The sequence below is a fragment of the Panthera leo genome, chromosome B2, assembly GCF_018350215.1.
Source record: "Panthera leo isolate Ple1 chromosome B2, P.leo_Ple1_pat1.1, whole genome shotgun sequence".
NCBI lineage: Eukaryota > Metazoa > Chordata > Mammalia > Carnivora > Felidae > Panthera > Panthera leo.
Genome location: NC_056683.1, coordinates 68,066,383 through 68,086,356, shown reverse-complemented (window position 1 = coordinate 68,086,356; position 19,974 = coordinate 68,066,383). Strand labels below are relative to the sequence as shown.

The 19,974-nt window shown below is 38.6% G+C and overlaps 1 protein-coding gene across 2 annotated transcripts in view; it reads left to right on the top strand.

The window, feature by feature from the left end:
- Positions 1–19,974, top strand: part of IMPG1 (interphotoreceptor matrix proteoglycan 1) — a 132,560-nt gene that overhangs the window by 84,640 nt on the left and 27,946 nt on the right. For both annotated transcript variants that reach the window (XM_042937340.1, XM_042937339.1), the window contains one exon: positions 17,865–18,364. In XM_042937340.1, the coding sequence (XP_042793274.1) occupies positions 17,865–18,364 (500 nt within the window). The remainder of the gene's footprint in view (positions 1–17,864; positions 18,365–19,974) is intronic.

The following is a 19,974-nucleotide window of genomic DNA, read 5'->3' as shown; positions in this document are numbered from 1 at the left end:
GAACTGTAGAACCTTTCCTTTACCAGTGTTCTCACACTTTTCCACAAATCAGAATCCCTTGGAGGGCTTGTTAAAACAAATTGCTGGGCCCTTCCCTAAGAGTTTCTAATTCTGTAGGTCTGGGGTGGGGGGGGGGGCAAATTTTCGTTTCTAACAAACTCTCAGAGGATTCATGCCGTTGGGGGGTTGTGGGCACACTTAGAGAACTACTGCTCCAAGTGAGAGCTCGAACTAGAACTTACACTTAGGCTTCACCACTTTCAAAGCTCTTTCATGCCTTTTTATTTAATTCAGTTCTAAACCATCCCATAAGATGCACAGGATAGCTGATTCTCTCCATTTTGTGGATTGTAAATGAAAAACACTGAGGCTTCTCTACCTCTGTTCTTAGTCTCAATGAATACAACAACCTCCAATGAAGGTGCCCAAACTGGAAACCTAGAAGTCACCCAAGACTCCCTTCTCTCTCTCCACCCATCCAACCCTTGCCCAAGCCATGCTGATTTTACTCCCTATCTTAGGGGTACCCTGCTGTCTTCCACTTCTGAGACTTTGGATATATTGTTTTCTCTCCCTGACATACTCATACTCATGTTTAAATTTTTCTGGAAAAAAAAGTCTCACAAGATTTGATACATAATATTAAATCAGGATAAGTTAGTGTTTTATACATATCTCTTTTATCCTCTTTTTAGTATTCATGAACCCAATTTCTCCTTCAAATTTATTCATTTTCTGGTAGATCTTTTTAAAAATTTCCCATTCCATAAGCGTGTGATTGTGTCTGAAACTCTCTTGCTTGAAACCCATGAGGCATGGTTGCTGAGACCTACTCTTCGGGTAGAAACCCAAGTAGCTAATCCCCCAATACAGTGTGGAATCAGACTCCCATTTTTCATACTCACTTCAATAGGTTTTTTCTTATCATAAGTACTTTGACTCTTCACTCTTTGAATTTTTCCATTTGGCTCATTAATTTCAGCACTCGCCTCATCAGGGCCTGGGGTTTAACAGGGTAAGCTGCTCTTCTGAGAAAAAGTTTATTGCTAGTAAATATAATTACTCTTTTATTACGATATTTTATGAGAATATAAACAAGGGTTTTGCTACATTGTCAGACTCACAATTGTTAAAATGCACCTGACATAATTTTCCTTAACTTGAAATTTCTACAGTCAGTGTTTTCATGACAAAAAGGTCTCTGTGGACTCCTTGCTAGAAGTTACACAAATCTCAGCTTCCAGACTCTCCCTAACCAGAATGGAAAGGAAGTGATGGCATTGTCAGTAGGCTGCCTCTCCCAGCACGTAAAGATAGTTATGCCACCTGGAAAATGGTGGTTTAAGTGGTTTAATGATTCGTTATTGAAAAGTGGAAAGCTTGGGGAGCCTGGGTGGCTCAGTCGGTTGGGCGTCCGACTTTGGCTCAGGTCATGATCTCGCGGTCCGTGAGTTCGAGCCCCGCGTCGGGCTCTGTGCTGACAGCTCGGACCCTGGAGCCTGTTTCAGATTCTGTGCTCCCTCTCTCTCTGACCCTCCCCCGTTCATGCTCTGTCTCTCTGTCTCAAAAATAAATAAACGTTAAAAAAAAAAATTAAAAAAAAAAAGAAAAGTGAAAGGCTGATGTCTTGTTTTATGTCATGTGTTAGTAAATTCATATGCTGCTGATTGGCAGGGTCGTTGTTCTGTCTGTAAATAGCTTATAATTCACAAAGATTCAGCAGCACCACTTCATTGGATGTCCCCACCCCCCACCCTTTCTCCATCCAACTCTTCACAACATATATTACATCTAGCACCGTGCCAAACTACCCATTATTCTTTGAGACCATGACTATATTGCCCGAGTAACAACTTTATTAAGTACTCATGCACTGAGTACTTGGATGTGATCTTTAGGTACAATAACATACATACATACATAGAAGGTGTTCAGTAAACTGGAGCTATTATCGTATTTTTAGCTACTATAAGCAGTAAGGCAGGGAATGTATATATCTTGTTCATTGCTATTGCCCCAGTGTCTTACAAGTACCTGGAAGATGGTAGATATTCAGTGATCTTTTTTTTAACATTTATTTATTTTTGAGATAGAGAGAGTGCACGCACACACACTTGGATGCGTGTGTAAAGGAGGGGCGGAGAGAGGGAGGCAGAGGATCCCAAGCAGGCTCTGCACTGTGATTGCAGAGCCCGATGCGGGGACTCAAGCTCACCAACAATGAAATCATGACCTGGGCCAAAATCAAGAGTTGGCCTCTTAACCAACTGAGCACCCAGGTGCCCCAGATATTTAGTGATTTTTTTTAATGAATGCAAGTATGCATACTTGAATGAATAAAGCCCTGGCAAAGAGGACAACATCAATAACTTTGGGGGTTTTGTGGAAATCAAATGGGTATGTTACGAAAATTGAACTTTAGTGCTGTGTCATAAGTTAAGTTTGAGTAGGACTTTTAAATTTTCTCAGCCTCAGATTCTTTGTCTGTAACTAGAGTAACAACCCCATTTCTCAAAGGGATGTTAACAGACATAAATGACATAAAGAATGAGCCCTGGGAAAAGAAAGCAATAACAAAATATGCCAGAAATTAAAGAGTATTTTGGGACTTACTAAAAGGAAAGATGGAGAAAGAACAAAAGTTCATAATCTTTGATACAAAGGCTCCCTGCCTCAGCAGACCAGCTTCGCTGTATGTGAATGGTGGAGTCAGGAAAGAGGGGGCCACACACAGACCACACAGGATGGAGGAAAGGGAGAACAGAGGCAAAAAGCCAAAGAAAGGTTTGTAGGTTTGTATCTATTATTTAAGTAACTGATGTTGAGTCAAATAATGGGAAAAGTTTTGGTTTGTTATGGGAAATAAATTACAAATTTGTATGCACTGTAATCACCTGTTACAATATTTGCTAAAACTTTTGAGGATGATTTTGGATAAAATATGGGAAAAAACTTCCCAAGGTATAAAATGTCAGATAACAATAAAATTACTTGATATTTTTGTAGCTAAGCTATCACAATTAGTGAGTGTGCCACAAAGTCACTTGAAACTTTGAGATTTGGAGAATTTAGAGTTCCCACTTTAAAAAAGTCTCTCCAGGTTGGAGACTCAGTCAGTCTGACTGGGTGGCTCAGTCAGTTGAGCGTCAGACTTCAGCTCAGGTCATGATCTCATACTCCATGAGTTCGAGCCTCGCGTCGGGCTCTGTGCTGACAGCTCGGAGCCTGGAGCCTGCTTCAGATTCTGTGTGTGTGTCTCTCTCTGCCCCTCCCCTGCTCATGTTCTGTCTCTCTCTGTCTCAAAAATAAATAAAAACATTAAAAACAAATTTAAAAAGTCTCTCCAGGTCTTCTCATCCAAATAAAAAATAAAAAACATGAGAAAGAGTAGAAAATCATAACACTTTATAGGTTGTTATTAGCACTGCTAGGTCTTTAGTCCACCTTGAATTCTTTATTGAATAAAGTGAACTTCCAATAAGTGAAAACTTATGCTTAAGTCTTTGGCAATAATCTTAATTTGCCAATTTTCAAACAATTGAAAAATTTTTTAAAAATTAATTGAATAATGTATAATTTTATATAATTGGATTTTTCTATTATACTGTAAGTTAAAAGATTACACAACCTTATTAATATCACAGGCACTCTAGCCATTATTTAATGTATGTTGCATGTCATAAAGTAACAATTTTCCTTCCATATGCCAGGAACTTTTTTTAGCAGGGGATGCCTGGGTGGCTCAGTCGGTTAAGTGTCCAACTCTTAATTTCAGCTCAGGTCATGATCTCATGGTTTGTCAGTTGGAGCCCACATCAGCCTCTGCACTGACAGTGCGGAGCCTGCTTGGGATTCTCTCTCTGTTCCTCTCTCTCTCTCTGCCCCTTCCTCACTCACACTCTCTCTCTTACTGTCTCTCTCAACTTAAATAAATACTCACTCACACTCTCTCTCTTACTGTCTCTCTCAACTTAAATAAACTTAAAAAGAAAAGAGTTGCACCTCTCAAAAAAAAATTTTTTGGCAGTTTCTTTTTTTCTTTTTTTTAAGTAAGCTCTATCCCCTACATGGGGCTTGAGAGTCACATGCTCTACCAACTGAGCCACGCAGGCACCCCTTACCAAGATTTTTTTTTAAATTTTTTTAAGTTTGTTTATTTTGAGAGAGAGAGAGCTGGAGAGGGGCAGAGAGAGAGAGATAGAGGGAACCCCAAGCAGCTTCCACAGAGTCAGCGCAGAGCCAGATGTAGGGCTTGAACTCACGAAACTGTGAGCCAACATCAAGAGTCAGATGCTTAACTGACTGAGCTTCCCAGGCGCCCCACCAAGAATTTTTTTTAAATGCAACTTCCTCAGATTTACTGGTTCTCAGTCCTGACTGCACATTAGAATGCCCTGGAAAGTTTTTCAAACATACCACTGTAAGGGCCCTCTTCTAAATGAAATTAATTCCTTTGCAAAAAGGCCCAGCTACTGATACAGGTCTGAAAACTTCCCAGAATTCTAATATTTACTCAGGGCAGAGAATCAGTTTTTTGATTCATGTTTTCCAAATAACTCATTTGGATTCCATTAACTGCCTTTGACAAACGTTAAAGAATAATTTTTTAAAGGGATAAAACCAAGACTCTCATTCAAATATAAAATGAACACATGTCGAAGATTTTATTTAACTCGTTAGTTAATGAGGGAACCAATAAGATGTTACAACTGGTTCAAAGGAGAATGCACAGAACAGACAAATAAAAGTCAGGGATCAGGGGCACCTCGGTTGAGCATCCAACTTCGGCTCAGGTCATGATCTCACAGTTTGTGGGTTCGAGCCCCACATCAGACTCCATGCTGACCACTTTCTCAGAGCCTGGAGCCTGCTTCAGATTCTGTGTCCCCTTCTCTCTCTGCCCCTCTCCCACTCACGCATTGTTTCACTGTTTCTCAAAAACAAATAAATGTAAAAAAAATAAAATTTTAAAGCCAGGGGTCAGCCAACTATAGCCCTATAGGCCATGTCCAGCCTAATGCTTGTTTCTGCACAACTAGCAAGATAAGCAGATTGTTATTTTTATTTCTGCACAACCAGCAAGATAAACATGTTTTTATTTTTGTTTCTAGAAAATATCAAAGAATTATAATATTTTGTGACATGAAAATTGTATGAAATTCAATTTCACCACACACACAGCCCTGCCCATTGGTTTACTAGAGCTCCTTTAGATCTACAACAGCTTAGTTAAGTCATTGCAATAGAGACCATAGAACCTATACAGCCTAAAATATGTACTATTTGGCTCTTTTCAGAAAAAAAATGTGCCAATCCATGATACAGGCAATCAAGAATGCTGACACAAATTTGCAAATTGATCTAAAACTTGTCAAAATCCACCCAGCAATAAAATAGAAAGCTTAGAATCACCTCTCCCATAGGAGGGAAATCAATGGCATCTCCATCCAAGTAAAATTTGCTTGCATCTCTGAGAACTCGAATTATTTGCATTGCCATTACTTCTGTATAGCTTATAGAGTTTTAAAATAGCCCAAAGACCATAAAAAGCACAGAACCCTCTAAAAGTACCTAACCTCCAAAGGTCTGCCAGGTGATGCTCACTATTTTCTTGAAAAGACACCTAATAATCTTTTTTTTATGTTTGTTTTTATTTTTGAGAGAGATAGACAGAACATGAGTGGGGGAGGGGCAGAGAAAGAGGGAGACAGAATCTGAAGCAGGCTCCAGGCTCTGAGCTGTCAGCACAGAGGCTGATGCGGGTCTCGAACTCAAGAACCTTGAGATTATGACCTGAGCGGAAGTCAGACGCTTAACTGACTCAGGCATCCCGACATCTAATAACCTTTTATACTCATGTCACAATCTTTCACAATTTTTCCCAGCGTGAACTAAACTACATTAACTTTTTTAGGACATTAGAGATCTACTCTGAACAGAATTCATTTTATTCCAATATGCTTAGGGCATGGCCAGGCCCTATTTAATCACATATCTCTGCTTCAGGAACTTGGCACACACCAGTGACTGACCACCACTAACTGACCTCTGACTTCCAGCTTCTCATTCACAGACCAAACATGAGTCATTATTGGGCATGTGCAAAGTACTCTATTTAAGATGCTCCCAAATGAAAGACCCAGACTCTGCCCTCAGAGAACATATACTCCTGGCACAGGCATTTCCAAGCCAATAGAGATACTCCATTTTAGGTCCAATTCATCTGTGATTTTATAGCTTCCCACCTTCCCAAAGGAAAATGCAGCATCCTTCTAAAATTCCTATCCATAGTGCATTGCTTTCATTGACTGGTAGGAAAACAACTCTGCAGTAAAACCAAGTCTGATCATCCTTTAAAATGCATGCTTAAAGGGCGCCTGGGTGGGTGGCTCAGTTGGTTAACTGTCCTACTTCGGCTCAGGTCATGATCTCATGGCTTGTGGGTTCGAGCCCTGCATCAGGTTCTGAGTTGTCAGCACAGAACCTGGAACCTGCTTCAGATTCTGTGTCTCCCTTTGTCTACCCCTCCCACTCCCCACCTCTCTCTCAAAAATAAACATTAAAAAAATAAGTAAATAAAATGCATGCTTAACTTTTAAACCAACTTTATTTTCATTTAAACTGTTGAATATTTATTGCAATTAAGAAAATCATCATTAAACTTACCTTCAGTATTTTTATGATATTCTTACGAAAATTTTTTGTGAAGTAACCAGTTTTCCAAATTTGCACTGAAATGTTTGCCTTATTTTAAGAAATAACACTTGCTTTGATCTTAGCAGTTCACAATCAAAAATTGCTTAAGGTCATTCTCTGAAGAGACTTTCCTGAAACCAGACTGGCATCTCCAACATACACACCAGTTTTTTTCTGCAAATGAGCACAGCTTGTGGTTTAAAGAATTGCACTTGTTAATTTTGCTTTCTTAGATCATATTTGGCTTTGCTCCTCACCACATCCCTAAAGCCATGAGCACAAGTCTTCCTACCAGCTTTATTTCACAAATGCAGATCTACCAGCAAATGAAAATCAGGTCTCCCTTTTATGCTTCCCAAAGCACTGTGAGTGTCCTCTTTCACAACACCTACTTGTGATCAGATAGTTAACGCTTGAAGACTGAATGTTCCCTGAAGACAAGGGCCAGGTCTGTTGTGTTCATCATCCCACCGTCAGCAGTCCAGGAAGATGGGTTCTGGAGTCTAACTATGTGCCTCCAAACCCCAGCTCAACGCCTTGCAGCCTTGGGCAAGTTATTTAACTTCTGTCTGTGCCTCAGTTTTCCGTCTGTGCAATGGTCATTATAGTACTTATTTCATGGGCTTCTTGTGAAGATTTAGTTAATGTGTACGATGCTTAGAACTGTGCCTGGTATGTACTAAGTAACAAAAAAATAGGAGCTATTATTATGACCTAGCAAAATGCCTGGTACATATCAATATGCAATAAATATGTGTTAAATGAATTAATGATTGAGTGAAGTAAAGGAAGAACTGAATCAAATATTCAAACTTTCTAAGTCTAATGCCTTTTTACCCTTCTGTGCTTTCTTGAGTATACAGAAAACTTACTTTTAGAAAACAAGTTTCCACTAAATTATCAAACAATGATTCCACTGATTCTCTATAAAAATAATCAGTGGATTAACTGAAATTTTCTTTTCTGGGTTTGCTGCTCCAGTCCTTGACTTAAAGGCAATGTGCCTTTAAAATAACCATAAAGTCCTCTCTAGCAATTCATTTAAATCACCATTTTATACTGAGACATAGTAGGTGTTTAATAACTGAGGAATGATTGGTTTAGAGAATCAATGAAGAATGCATACCTACATATAATTTATAAAATTAGAGCTTAGAGCAGTGTGTAAAACAAAATATACCAGATAATTAAGGACACAATTTTATTCATACTGTTACAATAGGGAGAGCACTTCATTAATGAGGAATGTCTCAAAGAAAAGCATGGATGGGTTTGCTGTTGGTTTTTTTTTTTTTTTTATTTGAGTATAGTTGACACACGATGTTACATTAGTTTCATGGGCACAATTTAGAGATTGACAGGTTTATACATTATACTGTGTTCACCACAAGTGTGGCTACCATTGTCTTATTATATCACTATTACAGTGTCATTAACTGTGTTCCTTATCCTATGCCTTTATTCCCATGACTTATTCATTCTGTTGCTGGAAGCCTATATCTCTCTCTTTCCTTCACCCATTTTGTCTACTTCCTTCTTGCAACCATCAGTTTGTTTTCTGTATTTATAGTCTGGTTCTGCTTTCCATTGTTAATTCCTTTATTTTCTTTTTTAGGTTCCATATACGAGTGAAATCATGTTGTATTTCTCTTTCTCAGTCTGACTTATTTCACTTGGTATAATACCCGCTAGGTCCATCCATGTTGTCTCAAAGCAGGTGGAGTTCTATAAAATCAAAGGGAGTCATCTGTGAGGCTTATGGGAATCTTAGGAAAGCGTAGACAGCAAGTCTTCCCTAAGTCCTATGAAGAAAGGTGATTCTTTGCAGTTAGCCCTTTCCCAGAACAAAAAAGATGGTGGGGAGATTTCGGAAAGCAAAAGGTTTGAGATGAAGGCTTGTTAACCATAGCTGTTTTCTGGAAAAGTTCAGATTAAAGTTCAACATTGTCAGCAGTAATTTTCAATGGGGCAGTTTACTACTGTACAGGGATATGAATAACAGAAATTAAGGGTCATCAGTGACCATATTAGAGACTGTCTACAATATAATATTTTGTGTGCTTTCCATAGTTCTAAATTCACATTTTATTTTATCTTAATCTTTATTACTTCCTTAGATATATATGAAGTTATTAATAGAGAGAAAAATAAATTGATTATTTCACTTGCAAGCCAGAAGTGGAAAAACACAACCTTTTCAATAATCTTGGAATAAATAATTCAGAAGTCCTTCAGAATTGAAATATGACCATGCTATTAGAAGTTACAACATCGCTGCATGTCATAACCATGTAACAGTTACTTCATTTGTCCTAAAATGTTTATGTATTCAGAGAAGACAATCAAAAATTTTATTAAGGCCACCAAAAAATGAAGGAAAGACATAGATGGGCTTTTTCTAAATGCATCTTCACAATCGCCTTATACAGGGCTGACTTTAATTTTTTTTTTTAATGTTTATTTATTTTTTGAGACAGACAGAGAGAGAGATGGGGGGGAGGGGGCAGGGCATAGAGAGAGGGAGACACAGAGTCTGAAGCAGGCTCCAGGCTCTGAGCTATCAGCACAGAGCCCAATGCGGGGTTCAAACACAAGAACCACAAGACCATGACCTGAGCTGAAGTCAGACGCTTAACTGACTGAACCACCCAGGTGTGCTGCCCCTACAGGACTGATTTTAAAATGAAAGTTGTTAGAGATAGGTTACTCACAGTGAAGAGAGAAGGTAATCAGGTGCGCTGCAGCCCCAAGCTGTGTAGTTTTTATATTATATAAGGCAGAGTTTAAGTCTAAGAATTCTCAGATTCAGGTTTTATTTAAGTGAGAGAAAGGTGTAATAAACTAAATTGCAAAAAAAAAAAATGTACCTTTTGATTGATGATTTGGGAAGAAGAACGCACCATAATACAATACATAGATGTGCATATTTCATTGTAATGGTGACCACTGGTTGAGGGGACGCTCATCTTTGTAGCCTTAGGCTGCCTCTCTTAATTACCCACTTAAATCAAATCATTTGAGAAGACATAATTAGACAGATACTTCAAGACTACAGTAATTCACATCAAGTAGCCAATACAAAGTGTATAATCAGTTGGAAAACATAAAATGGCTTAAAGTAAATGGAAAGGTTGTTTTTTTTTTTAAATATGCCTGTATAGTACCTAGAACATAACAGGTGCCAAATAAATATTCCTCAATCCTGCCACCCAAGATTCTAACACTAGATTTTTTTTTTAATTTTTTTAACATTTATTTATTTTTGAGAGACAGAGAGAGACTGAGTATGAGCAGGGAAGGGGAAGGGAGAGAGGGAGACACAGAATCCAAAGCAGGCTCCAGGCTCTGATCTGTCAGCACAGAGCCCGATGCGGGGCTTGAACTCACAAACCAAGATCATGACCCGAGCCAAAGTTGGACGCTTAACCAAGCCACCCAGAAGGCCCCTAAGACTAGATTTTGAGGCATACCCTCATAGAAACACCTAACTAAAATAGTAAGAAAACACAATAAAGTTCCCAGGGTTTACAAATTAAGATTCTTACCATTTTCAGTTTTAATCCAGATATTATTTTAACATTATTAAAAACCGTAAAGAATTGATAGTAAAATATTTTGTTTCTGTCGTATCTCTGCTTAAGACTTTTACTTAAAATGTAGATACATTTGAAAAAAAATTTTAAAAGGGGCACCTGGGTGTCTCAGTCAGTTAAACATCTGACTTCAGCTCAGGTCATGATCTCGCAGTTCGTGGGTTCAAGCCCTGCGTCGGGCTCTGTGCTGACAGCTCAGATTCTGGAGCCTATTTCACATTCTGTCTCCCTCTCTCCGTCTCTCTGTCCCTCCCCTGTTCACACTCTGTCTCTATCTCTCAAATATAAATAAACATTAAAAAATAAAATAAAATGTAGATACATTTGAAGTTTCACATTCACTCTCGATAACCACGAAGCTATTATTTAATCTGAGGTTTACAAAAACCTAAAAATAATATCTGTGAGAAAAACAATAGACATATATTTCTGTTGAATGACTAAACAATAGGCTTTTTAAGATGGTAATTACCATTATTTTCCAAAAAATAATTCATGCTTATTATTTAAAATGTTAAAGGATGGAGAAAATTACAAAAAAAAAGTGAAATAAAGATGCTGCAATTTTGCTACTCAGAAATAATTAAATGATACCTATCATTTCAGATATCTCTCAATACAATTAAAAAGATAAAAGGATAGATTGAAGTACTTGTACAAAAATGGAATTTTTCTGTAATGCCATCCTAATAAAATGGACTGCACGTAATTTTACTTGACTTTAACAGAAGAAAAAGAAACTGAAATGAAGAGCAAAAAATTGCTCAGTTTTAGATAAATATTTCCTTACTTCATGACATACTCATTCTTAAGAGATCCCTAAAGAAAGACTACCTAAAATATCAACTTGGAGTCATTATCATTTACATTATATATACCAACACTAGGCAGCATCTTTGATGTACTGCTATGAAAGATAAATTTATCAAAACACTCATAGTCCAGGGACGCCTGGGTGGCTCAGTCGGTTAACCATCTGACTCTTGATTTCAGCTCAGGTCTTAATCTCACAGTTTGTGGGTTGGAGCCCCACGTGGGGCCCTGCATTGATAGTGTGGAACCTGCTTGGGATTCTCTCTCCCTGCCTCTCTCTCTCTCTCTCTCTCTGTGTCAAAAATAAGTAAGCTTTAGAAAAAAACACTCATAGTCCAGCCATCTTCACCCCCCTACATCCCAAGTTTTGGTAGTTAGGTGAGTATTTTACAATTGTCACATTTCCTAAGTTTAGAATTGATTCTGCAGTCACAATTCTTATGGCTTCTTGGCAGATTTCCATATTTAAGTGGATTTAGCACTCTCTCTCTCAAACCTTCTACCACAGCTTCTATATTCCTGAGTTCTCTGTTTTGATGTGTCGTTTAGCTAGCCGGGATGTATCATGATATAATTGGGGTTTCTTTAATTTTTTTTATTTTTGAGAGAGAGAGAGAGAGAGCACAAGCCGGGGAGAGGCACAGAGAGAGAGAGAGAGAGAGAGAGAGAGAAATGATCCAAAGCAGACTGTGCTGACAGCAGCGAGCCCCATGTGGTGCTCAAACTCAGGAACTACAAGATGGTGACCTGAGCTGAAGTCAGATGCTCAACCCACTGAGCCAGCCAGTCAGGTGCTCTAATTGTGTTAAGAAGGGCTCATGCATGTCACAGTTCCTGAGGGCTTAGCTACTAAAAGAAAAACTATTTCTCTATTCACAATACTTCTAACATCAAATGTGTGGAGGAGTTTTTAATATCAACCAATATTCCAACTCTTCAGACACCAATTGGCTATTGTGCATTTTAGTATGACACTAACTACTCAGAGTTGGCGCAGACCCCACAGGTTAAGGGCTCAGCTCCACAAGACTGCCCCCCACTTCAGATGCAAGTCCCAGACTATTACTTGTACTTTTGATCAATGAGCTGTAAGTATCTGTCAATGGATGAATGGTTAAAGAAATTGTGATGTAACGCAATATTATTCAGCCTTTAAAAAGGAGATTCTGCCATTTACAACAACATGGATGCAACTGGAAAACATTGTCCTAAGTGAAATAAGCCAGATACAGAAAAAAAAAAAAAACTGCATGATCTCACTCATATGTGGAATCTTAAAAAGTCAATACCTAGAAGCAGAAAGCATAATGGTGGTTTCCAGGGACAGGGAGGTGAGGGAAATGGGACGATTTTATCAAAGGATATAAAGTCACAGTTATAGAGGATAAATAAGTCCAGAGGTCTACTGTATAGCATGCTGACTGTGGTTAATAATACTGTATTTAATATTGAAAATTTGCTGGCAGTAGGTTTCAGTAGCTTTCTCTTCACAAGGAAAAAGATGGTAACTATGTGAGGAAATATTTTAGTTAGCTTGACTGTTATAACCATCTCACTATGTATATGTATGTCAAATCATGTTATTTAGCTTAAATATATACAATTTTTATTAAAAGAAATAAAATTTAGAAAAATGAAAATAAATTGGGGGTTCCAACAAGCACCTTCTCAAGTTTCATAATTTGTTATAATGGTTCACAGAATTCAATGAAACCCTTAGCTGCATTAAGGCATTATAAAGGACATACTAACAAATATAAATGAACAGGCAAGTGAAGAGATACATAGGCTGAGTTCTGGCAAGGTCCCAAGTGCAGGAGCATTTGTCCCTGTGGAACTGGAGTGCACCACTTTCCTGGCACATGGATGTATTCACCAACCCAGAAGTTCTACAAAAACCACAGTTTAGGAATTTTAATGGAGGCTTCAACACATAGGCATGATCAATTATTAACAATCTGCAGCCCCTCACTTCTCCTCAGAGGATGGAGGATAGAAGTGAAATTTCCAACTTCTAATCCTGTCTTGGTCACTCCAGTGGCCAGCCCCCATCCTGATGCTATCCAGGAACCCACCAACATTCACCTCACTAGAATGAAAGATGTTCCTATCACCCAGGAAATTACAAGGGACTTAGGAGCTATGTGTTAGGAAGTGGAAGAAGAGACCAAATGTATATTTCTTATTATATCACAACTACTTACTAGCTGTAACTTTCAAATGTGAAGGTCAACTTGGCTTTTGGAGTTACTCTGCCATTTTTACTGATGTCACTATTATTTCTTAGAACTGCATTTGAATATACAATTATCCCAAATAAGCACTTAATTTTTTTAGATCAAGTCATATTAAAGTGTTCTGAAAAATACAGCAATTCCCTACTTCACATCTCCCCACTGTGCAGTCCCACTTACCAAAAGTAGTCTTTTGACTCAGTTAGCAATTTCTTCTGGAATTTACTCTTCCCATAATTTTAAATGCTATGCATTTTTGAGTCATCAGTTATGTATATCATTTATTGTCTTTCTATTCTTGTCAATAAAGGTTTATGTTTCTTACAATACCATTCTTCTACCACCCCATCTTCCCAATATGGCAATAACTTATTAAATCAATATTCATCACTTACATATTCACCACTGACCTATTTGCTCTATGTTTCCTTTCTGTTTTCCTAGAGTTAATGTTTTCTTTGATTTTTTTATTTGCTTAGTTTTCTTTGTATTTAATGTCATTATTCTCAAACTTTCCGCTGAATTTTCTAACATATTTTTCCACATCGGGTAATGTATCACTTCCAATGTTTGGAGACCTTCCTCTCTTTCTGTCTAGACTGCTACTCTCTAAGCCTACAGAAAGCTGTCCCCTGAAAATTCCCTTTGCTATCATCCTTAGAATTTCCTTGGCCTTCTTCTGAGTTGGATTCCCTGATCCCTAGACTTCAGGCTTCCTCTCTCTGTGTTTACTATCTTGTCTTTTGGAGCATATCCTCCAACAGTTTTGTCAAGTTAAAAAATTGACTGCAATAACAGAAGGTTTGATGATACAAGCATTCTATATACTTGTCTCTTGAGACACCTGGGGTACCTATCTCCTTGAGAGACCCCTTCACCACCTTTCAGGGTTTCCCTAAGTTTTTTTCAGTATCCCATTTCTTCCTATTTCTTGGTTTACCATTGTTTTAGGTGAAAACGGGTATCTGGGAGGGATTTTTTGAGGCTTTGAGTGTTTGAAAATATTTTTTGTCACGCTCACACTTAATTGATAGTATAGAACGCCATCCTAGCCATGCTGCCCTCCCAGCCAGCTGTTACTGAAACATGAAAAACACCTTTCTTTCTTTGGCTTGCTCATTTGCATTTGCCGCATGGCTAAACTCTCTCACCTCCTTCAGATCTTGCTCAAATATTAGATTTTCAGTGACTGCTGTGTATACATTGCCAACCCAACATTCCCACCCATTTCCCACTTTACTTTATTTTCATAGCACTTATCACCACTTGGAATACTACATATTTCCTATTGTTTACTTGTTTACTTTCTGTCTTCCTCTACTAGACAGAAAGCTCCTTGGGGCCAAAACTTTCAACTCTTTTGCTCACTGATATACTCCAGTACCTGGAACAGTGCCTGGCACATAGTAGTCCATCAGTATTTATCTGTTCAATGCATGTATAATAAACACTTATTTCCTGTCCCTATAATATGCCAAAAGGAAGGTAGTAACTTTCTTGTCATGATAAATAAGAATGGATTTGTTTGATATAGAATTAAGAAATTGCTGGTCATGCCACTTGAAGATCTGAAAGAGATTGTGGAATCTCTTTTTAGATTTTTAAACATAAAATAGATGGCTACTGATGTTTATGACATAAGTGTGTGTGTATCTTTTCCTAGAAACATTTAAAATATTCTTTCATCTGCACTTGTCTGTCACACTTTGCTCATTTTGTGCTTTGCTTTCCTCTGGTTACCAGTAGGGTTTCTGGCTGCCCCCACTGTGCCCATCTTAACCCATTACTGGCTTCTCTCACTGTGGACTTCAGCTTAACCTGAGCTCCTCTACTTTGGTTTAGACCAATGTCTCTGCAGCCTTTGCTTTTAGACAGGTCTCCCATGCAGAAAGTGACCAAACTAACCATTTCCTCTCTACCCAGCAGCTGGGATTCTAACCAGCAACCCCACCATGCACACTGACATATAAACACAACCCACACCCTCACAGGAATCCCACACACACTGTAATATAAAAGCTAAAAGTCATGTTATTATGAGTCTGCTCATTTTGCATACCTCATGATAAAGTAAATGGCTTTCAGTGCTTGACTTCTCTGTTGCAGTGTAAAAACTTCATGTTGAAATGGCCTGTGTCACTGCCATGTCTAATTTCTACATAAGGATCTAATGAAAAGATCATTATTTAAAATACATTTAGAAGTGGTGCTGAGATGCGACAATATTTTTATTTCAAAAGAATGACCTATAGCCTTAATAGATTCAGTCTCAAGCCAAGAGAGAGTAGAGTTTTTTAAAACCACACTTAGGTAGGACTGCTAGAATAAGCAAAGAAAAATACGAGATGCCCAGCTAAATTTGAATTTCAGATAAATAACGAATAATTTTCATCCAGCATTTCATTTAGGAATCCTACATTTAAGTAGCCAACTGTTCTGTCAGTGAAAGGACTTGTTTAGGTTTATTTTGAGTGTAAAAGATGAGTGTTAAGGTGCTACAAAGGGAAGGGGTTAGGAATTCACTTTTACTGGTTGATGACATAAGGCAGTGGACCATTTTAATCTGGCTAACGTCTATACAGTAACAAAAGTGTGAGTAATAAGATGCTGTCCCAGAAACAGAATGCAGATTTCTATCATTGTGCTTCTTCCCAAACCCTTATCATCTAGAGAAGCAGCAACATCACGTCATAGGAACACAGGTTTGTAAGCATTTATTTCCCCATGACACGAAGAAGTCCAATCAAATCACGGATAGCCCTCAAAGCCTTTTCGTTTACTCATCCCAGATCCTTCTATGGATGTCTTAGCCAGCTCAGGCTGCCTTAACAATATATCATAGTCTAGGTGACTTAAATAGCAGGAATTTATTTTTCAGTGTCTGAGGCCAGGAAGTCCAAGATTAAATTGCCAGCTGATTTGGTTCCTGGTGAGGCACTTCTTTCTGGTTTGCAGAAAGAAGGATGCCTTCTCTTACGTGGCAGAGAGAGAAATCGTGTCTCTGCATCTCTTCTTATAAAGGCACTAATCCCATTCATAAGGGCTCTACCCGCATGACCTAAATACCTCCCAAAGACCCACCTCCAAATGCTGTCATATTGGAGATTAGGGCTTGAAAGTATGAATCTGAGGGAGATACAAATATTTAGTCCATGGCAATGAAGATTTGAATAAAACTGGTGTATATCCAGAGAGATCGTGGATGTTAGAAAACACCATTTATGACACTTGAATGAAGTATGGGTAAACACACCTAAGCATTCTCCCCAAGCAAGAGAAAAGAGGGTACTTCTCTGAAATCTGGGTACAATTCACCAGCAGGCAGATTTTATTTTAAGAAACTAATAAATATAATATGATTCTACCTTTCAGAGCTGTTTATCACTTGGAGTTTCAGTTTGGGTGATTGCACTCTAGTAAATTAGCTGACTGAGAGTCCAAAGATTATATCTGCCTCCAGACAGTCCATTCATCATGCTTAGCATTTGGATTTCAACTTGGCTTTCCCACATATTTGCCAAAATGCTGCTGAAGTGATCACAGAAAGCTCCTTGTTTTGATCTGCCTAATGCCTTAAATATTGTCAGTGGCTCTGGATTTAGGTTTATTGAAATATTTTAATAACCCACCAATCTCTTATCTGAAAGTTTCATATGACCACTTTCTTAGTTCATAAATACTTACTGATTTTAATCTTGTCCCCAAAAGGGAGTAGACTTTGGTGGTTCAATGTGTTCCTACCCAAGGAAGAAATGCAAAGTGGTGGTAGAAATTATCAAGGTATACTCATGTAAAAGTGAAAAGATCTTTCAATACTATCAAATATTTAACAAGATGTATAGCCAATACAATGTTCACATTTTATGTGTCACCCACACCTTTACTTTTGCAAAATCATTTTGCAAATTGGCAAGTTATTCAGTCAGATTATCCAATATTGGAAAAGCATAATTTAAGTTTTAAGTGGTAAAACTACCAAAATGTGTTCACTGGTATCCAAAAAAATCCAGATGCATAAAATGCAGGCTTGCATGACTGGAAGGTGAATAAAATTTCTGGGCCCAAACTGCATAGCTAATTGGCTGGGAGTTCCAGATGGCAGTGTGGGATCCAAATATGTTCCAATGCCATCTGTGTTTTGGCAACACCTGGTGACCTTGTCAGTTTTTACCAGCTGGTCCCTAGGTGTGTTGTATCTGGCTAGGCAGAAATTCCCGAAATTTTAGGTTAGTGTGGTGGTCTTTTAGTGTCATCTTCCCAGAACTATTTGGGCCTGAACAAAATGGGTACAAGGACCCACCCTTTCTCTCCTAGGTTTGGACAAGGGACTATCTATCCTTTCTATACCAACTCCTTGTTCTTTAAATGTATGACGTTAAAACAATCAATGCAAATGCTGTTTGTTTGTTTGTTTGTTTGTTTGTTTGTTTGTTTAAGTTAAGTCTGACTTTGGTTTCCTTTCTTTCTTTCTATTCTTTGTGGAAAATACTTGGATATAATGAATTGGACTCGGAAGCTTTTTCCACAGACAGTTCTTGGTCTCCACCTGCTTCCCTATCAGACACTCTACCTTTCTTTACTGCCTCAAGCATCTTCTCTCTGACTAATCAAAGTGTCACAGACATAATGCCCGTCGACCAAACAGTACTAATCCCAGGACTAACCATCCCCACAGATGATTATTCTGCCATCAGCCAGTCGGCTCTGGAAATTTCACAGCCATCTGCATCATCAGGCAGCCAGGAAATAGTGAGAGACTTAGATGTAATGGATATATCTGATGCCCCTGCCTCCTCTCAGCTACCAAGATTCAGTGGGTATGTTTCTACCCCGGATCGTTTCTTGGAGAATATCACACCTAGCCCAGCTTTACAGTACATCACCACTAGTTCTATGACCACTGCCAGCAAGGGCCAAGAGCTGGTAGTGTTCTTCAGTCTGCGAGTCGCTAACATGCCCTTCTCCAACAACCTGTTCAACAAGAGCTCTCTAGAGTACCAAGCTCTGGAGCAACAATTCACACAGCTGGTGAGTAAGCACTGCTTCCGATTCTTTGTGTGTTCTTCCTTTCTCTGTTGTTACTTTATAATATAATCACTCTCTGTCTTGAGCAGTGAATGTTGAGAGAGACAAGCCTCTGAGATAGCTGTGGCTGAAGGCATTCAGCTAAAGTGTGGGGATGGATTCAGATCCAATAAGCAAGTAAGTTCTGTGGTAGACACTCCGGACAGACACTGCCACTCAGCCTCATGAGATCTTACCCTTAAGGTCTTTTCATTATAGTTCTTACTTTTTTTTAATTTTTTAAATGTTTATTCATTTTTGAGAGAGAGAGAGAAAGGGAGAGAGAAAGAGAGACAGTGTGAGAGGGGGAGGGGCAGAGAGAGGGAGACACAGAATCCGAAGCAGACTCCAGGCTCTGAGCTGTCAGCACAAAGCCCAGCACAGGGCTCAAACTCACAAACTGTGAGATCATGACCTGAGCCAAAGTCAGACACTTAACCAACGGAGCCACCCAGGCACCCCCATTATAGTTCTTCCTATTTTAGTTTTCCCAGGGATAGTACATAGCCATTCAAGCATGGGATGTGGAATTTAAAAGCAATAGGAGCAAACTTTTCCTAGGTTATAACGCCACAAGCTATTTTCTAGCCATCAAAATGGAAGGATTCAAAATTAGAAAGGTCCACAACAGATGAGGCCAAGACTTCAAGTGTAAGGACTCTTTTCTTAGCTCTTCTTAAGTTCCTGTAAAACTAAAAAATAGCTAAATGGCTATCATCCCTGATCCCTAACAAAGAAAGTGAAATGATGATCATGATGGCATATATCTTTGATTATAAAATACCCCCCAAACTCACGTTTATTTTCGTTCTACGTGTACAATAAATGTATATAATAAGAAAGGCTCAACTCTCTGATACCTCTGTACAGCCAATTAAAGTCAAGTACACAATGCATATCACAAAAATTGTAGAATTTCTGAAAATACCAGAAAAATATTTGTAAGCTTCATATAAGTTAAGTAACCATGCAAATTAAAGCCACATAAAAACCAAGTCTTCAAGTGAACTCTAAAAGAAAACTTTGTTTTAAGGTAAGACTTTGTGCTATCTCCCCGCCCCCGTCCCCCCCCCCCCCACACACACACACCCCAGTGTGGTAAGTAGATACTGGGACAATCTCAGGGAACAGAGACCCAGTGCACCTAGCTCAGGTGTATTAATGAGGGTACATACTAAGCTTCCATACTGAAGAGATCAAGAATATAGTAACTTAAGTATGGTGACAGATCATAGCTACGCTTGTGGCCAGCATAACATAGACTTGTCGAATCACTATGTTGTACACCTGAAACTAATATAACATTGTGTGTCAACTGTACTTCAGAAAAAAAAAGAATATAGTAACTTAAGTAAGATTCAAGTTTATATATTTGTCTTCAACGTGACGGATAGGGCAGTTCTGCTCTACAGTGCCATCCAGGGACTCACATTTCCTCTATCTTATAATTCTGCCAGCCCCCAATGTTATTTCTTCATTCACACAATCAAGGCTGAGGCACTGGTAAATCCCTGTTTCCACTTGAGAGAAGAGGCCCAGGGCAAGCAGTTTCCTAAGCAAGTGATACCAAAGTT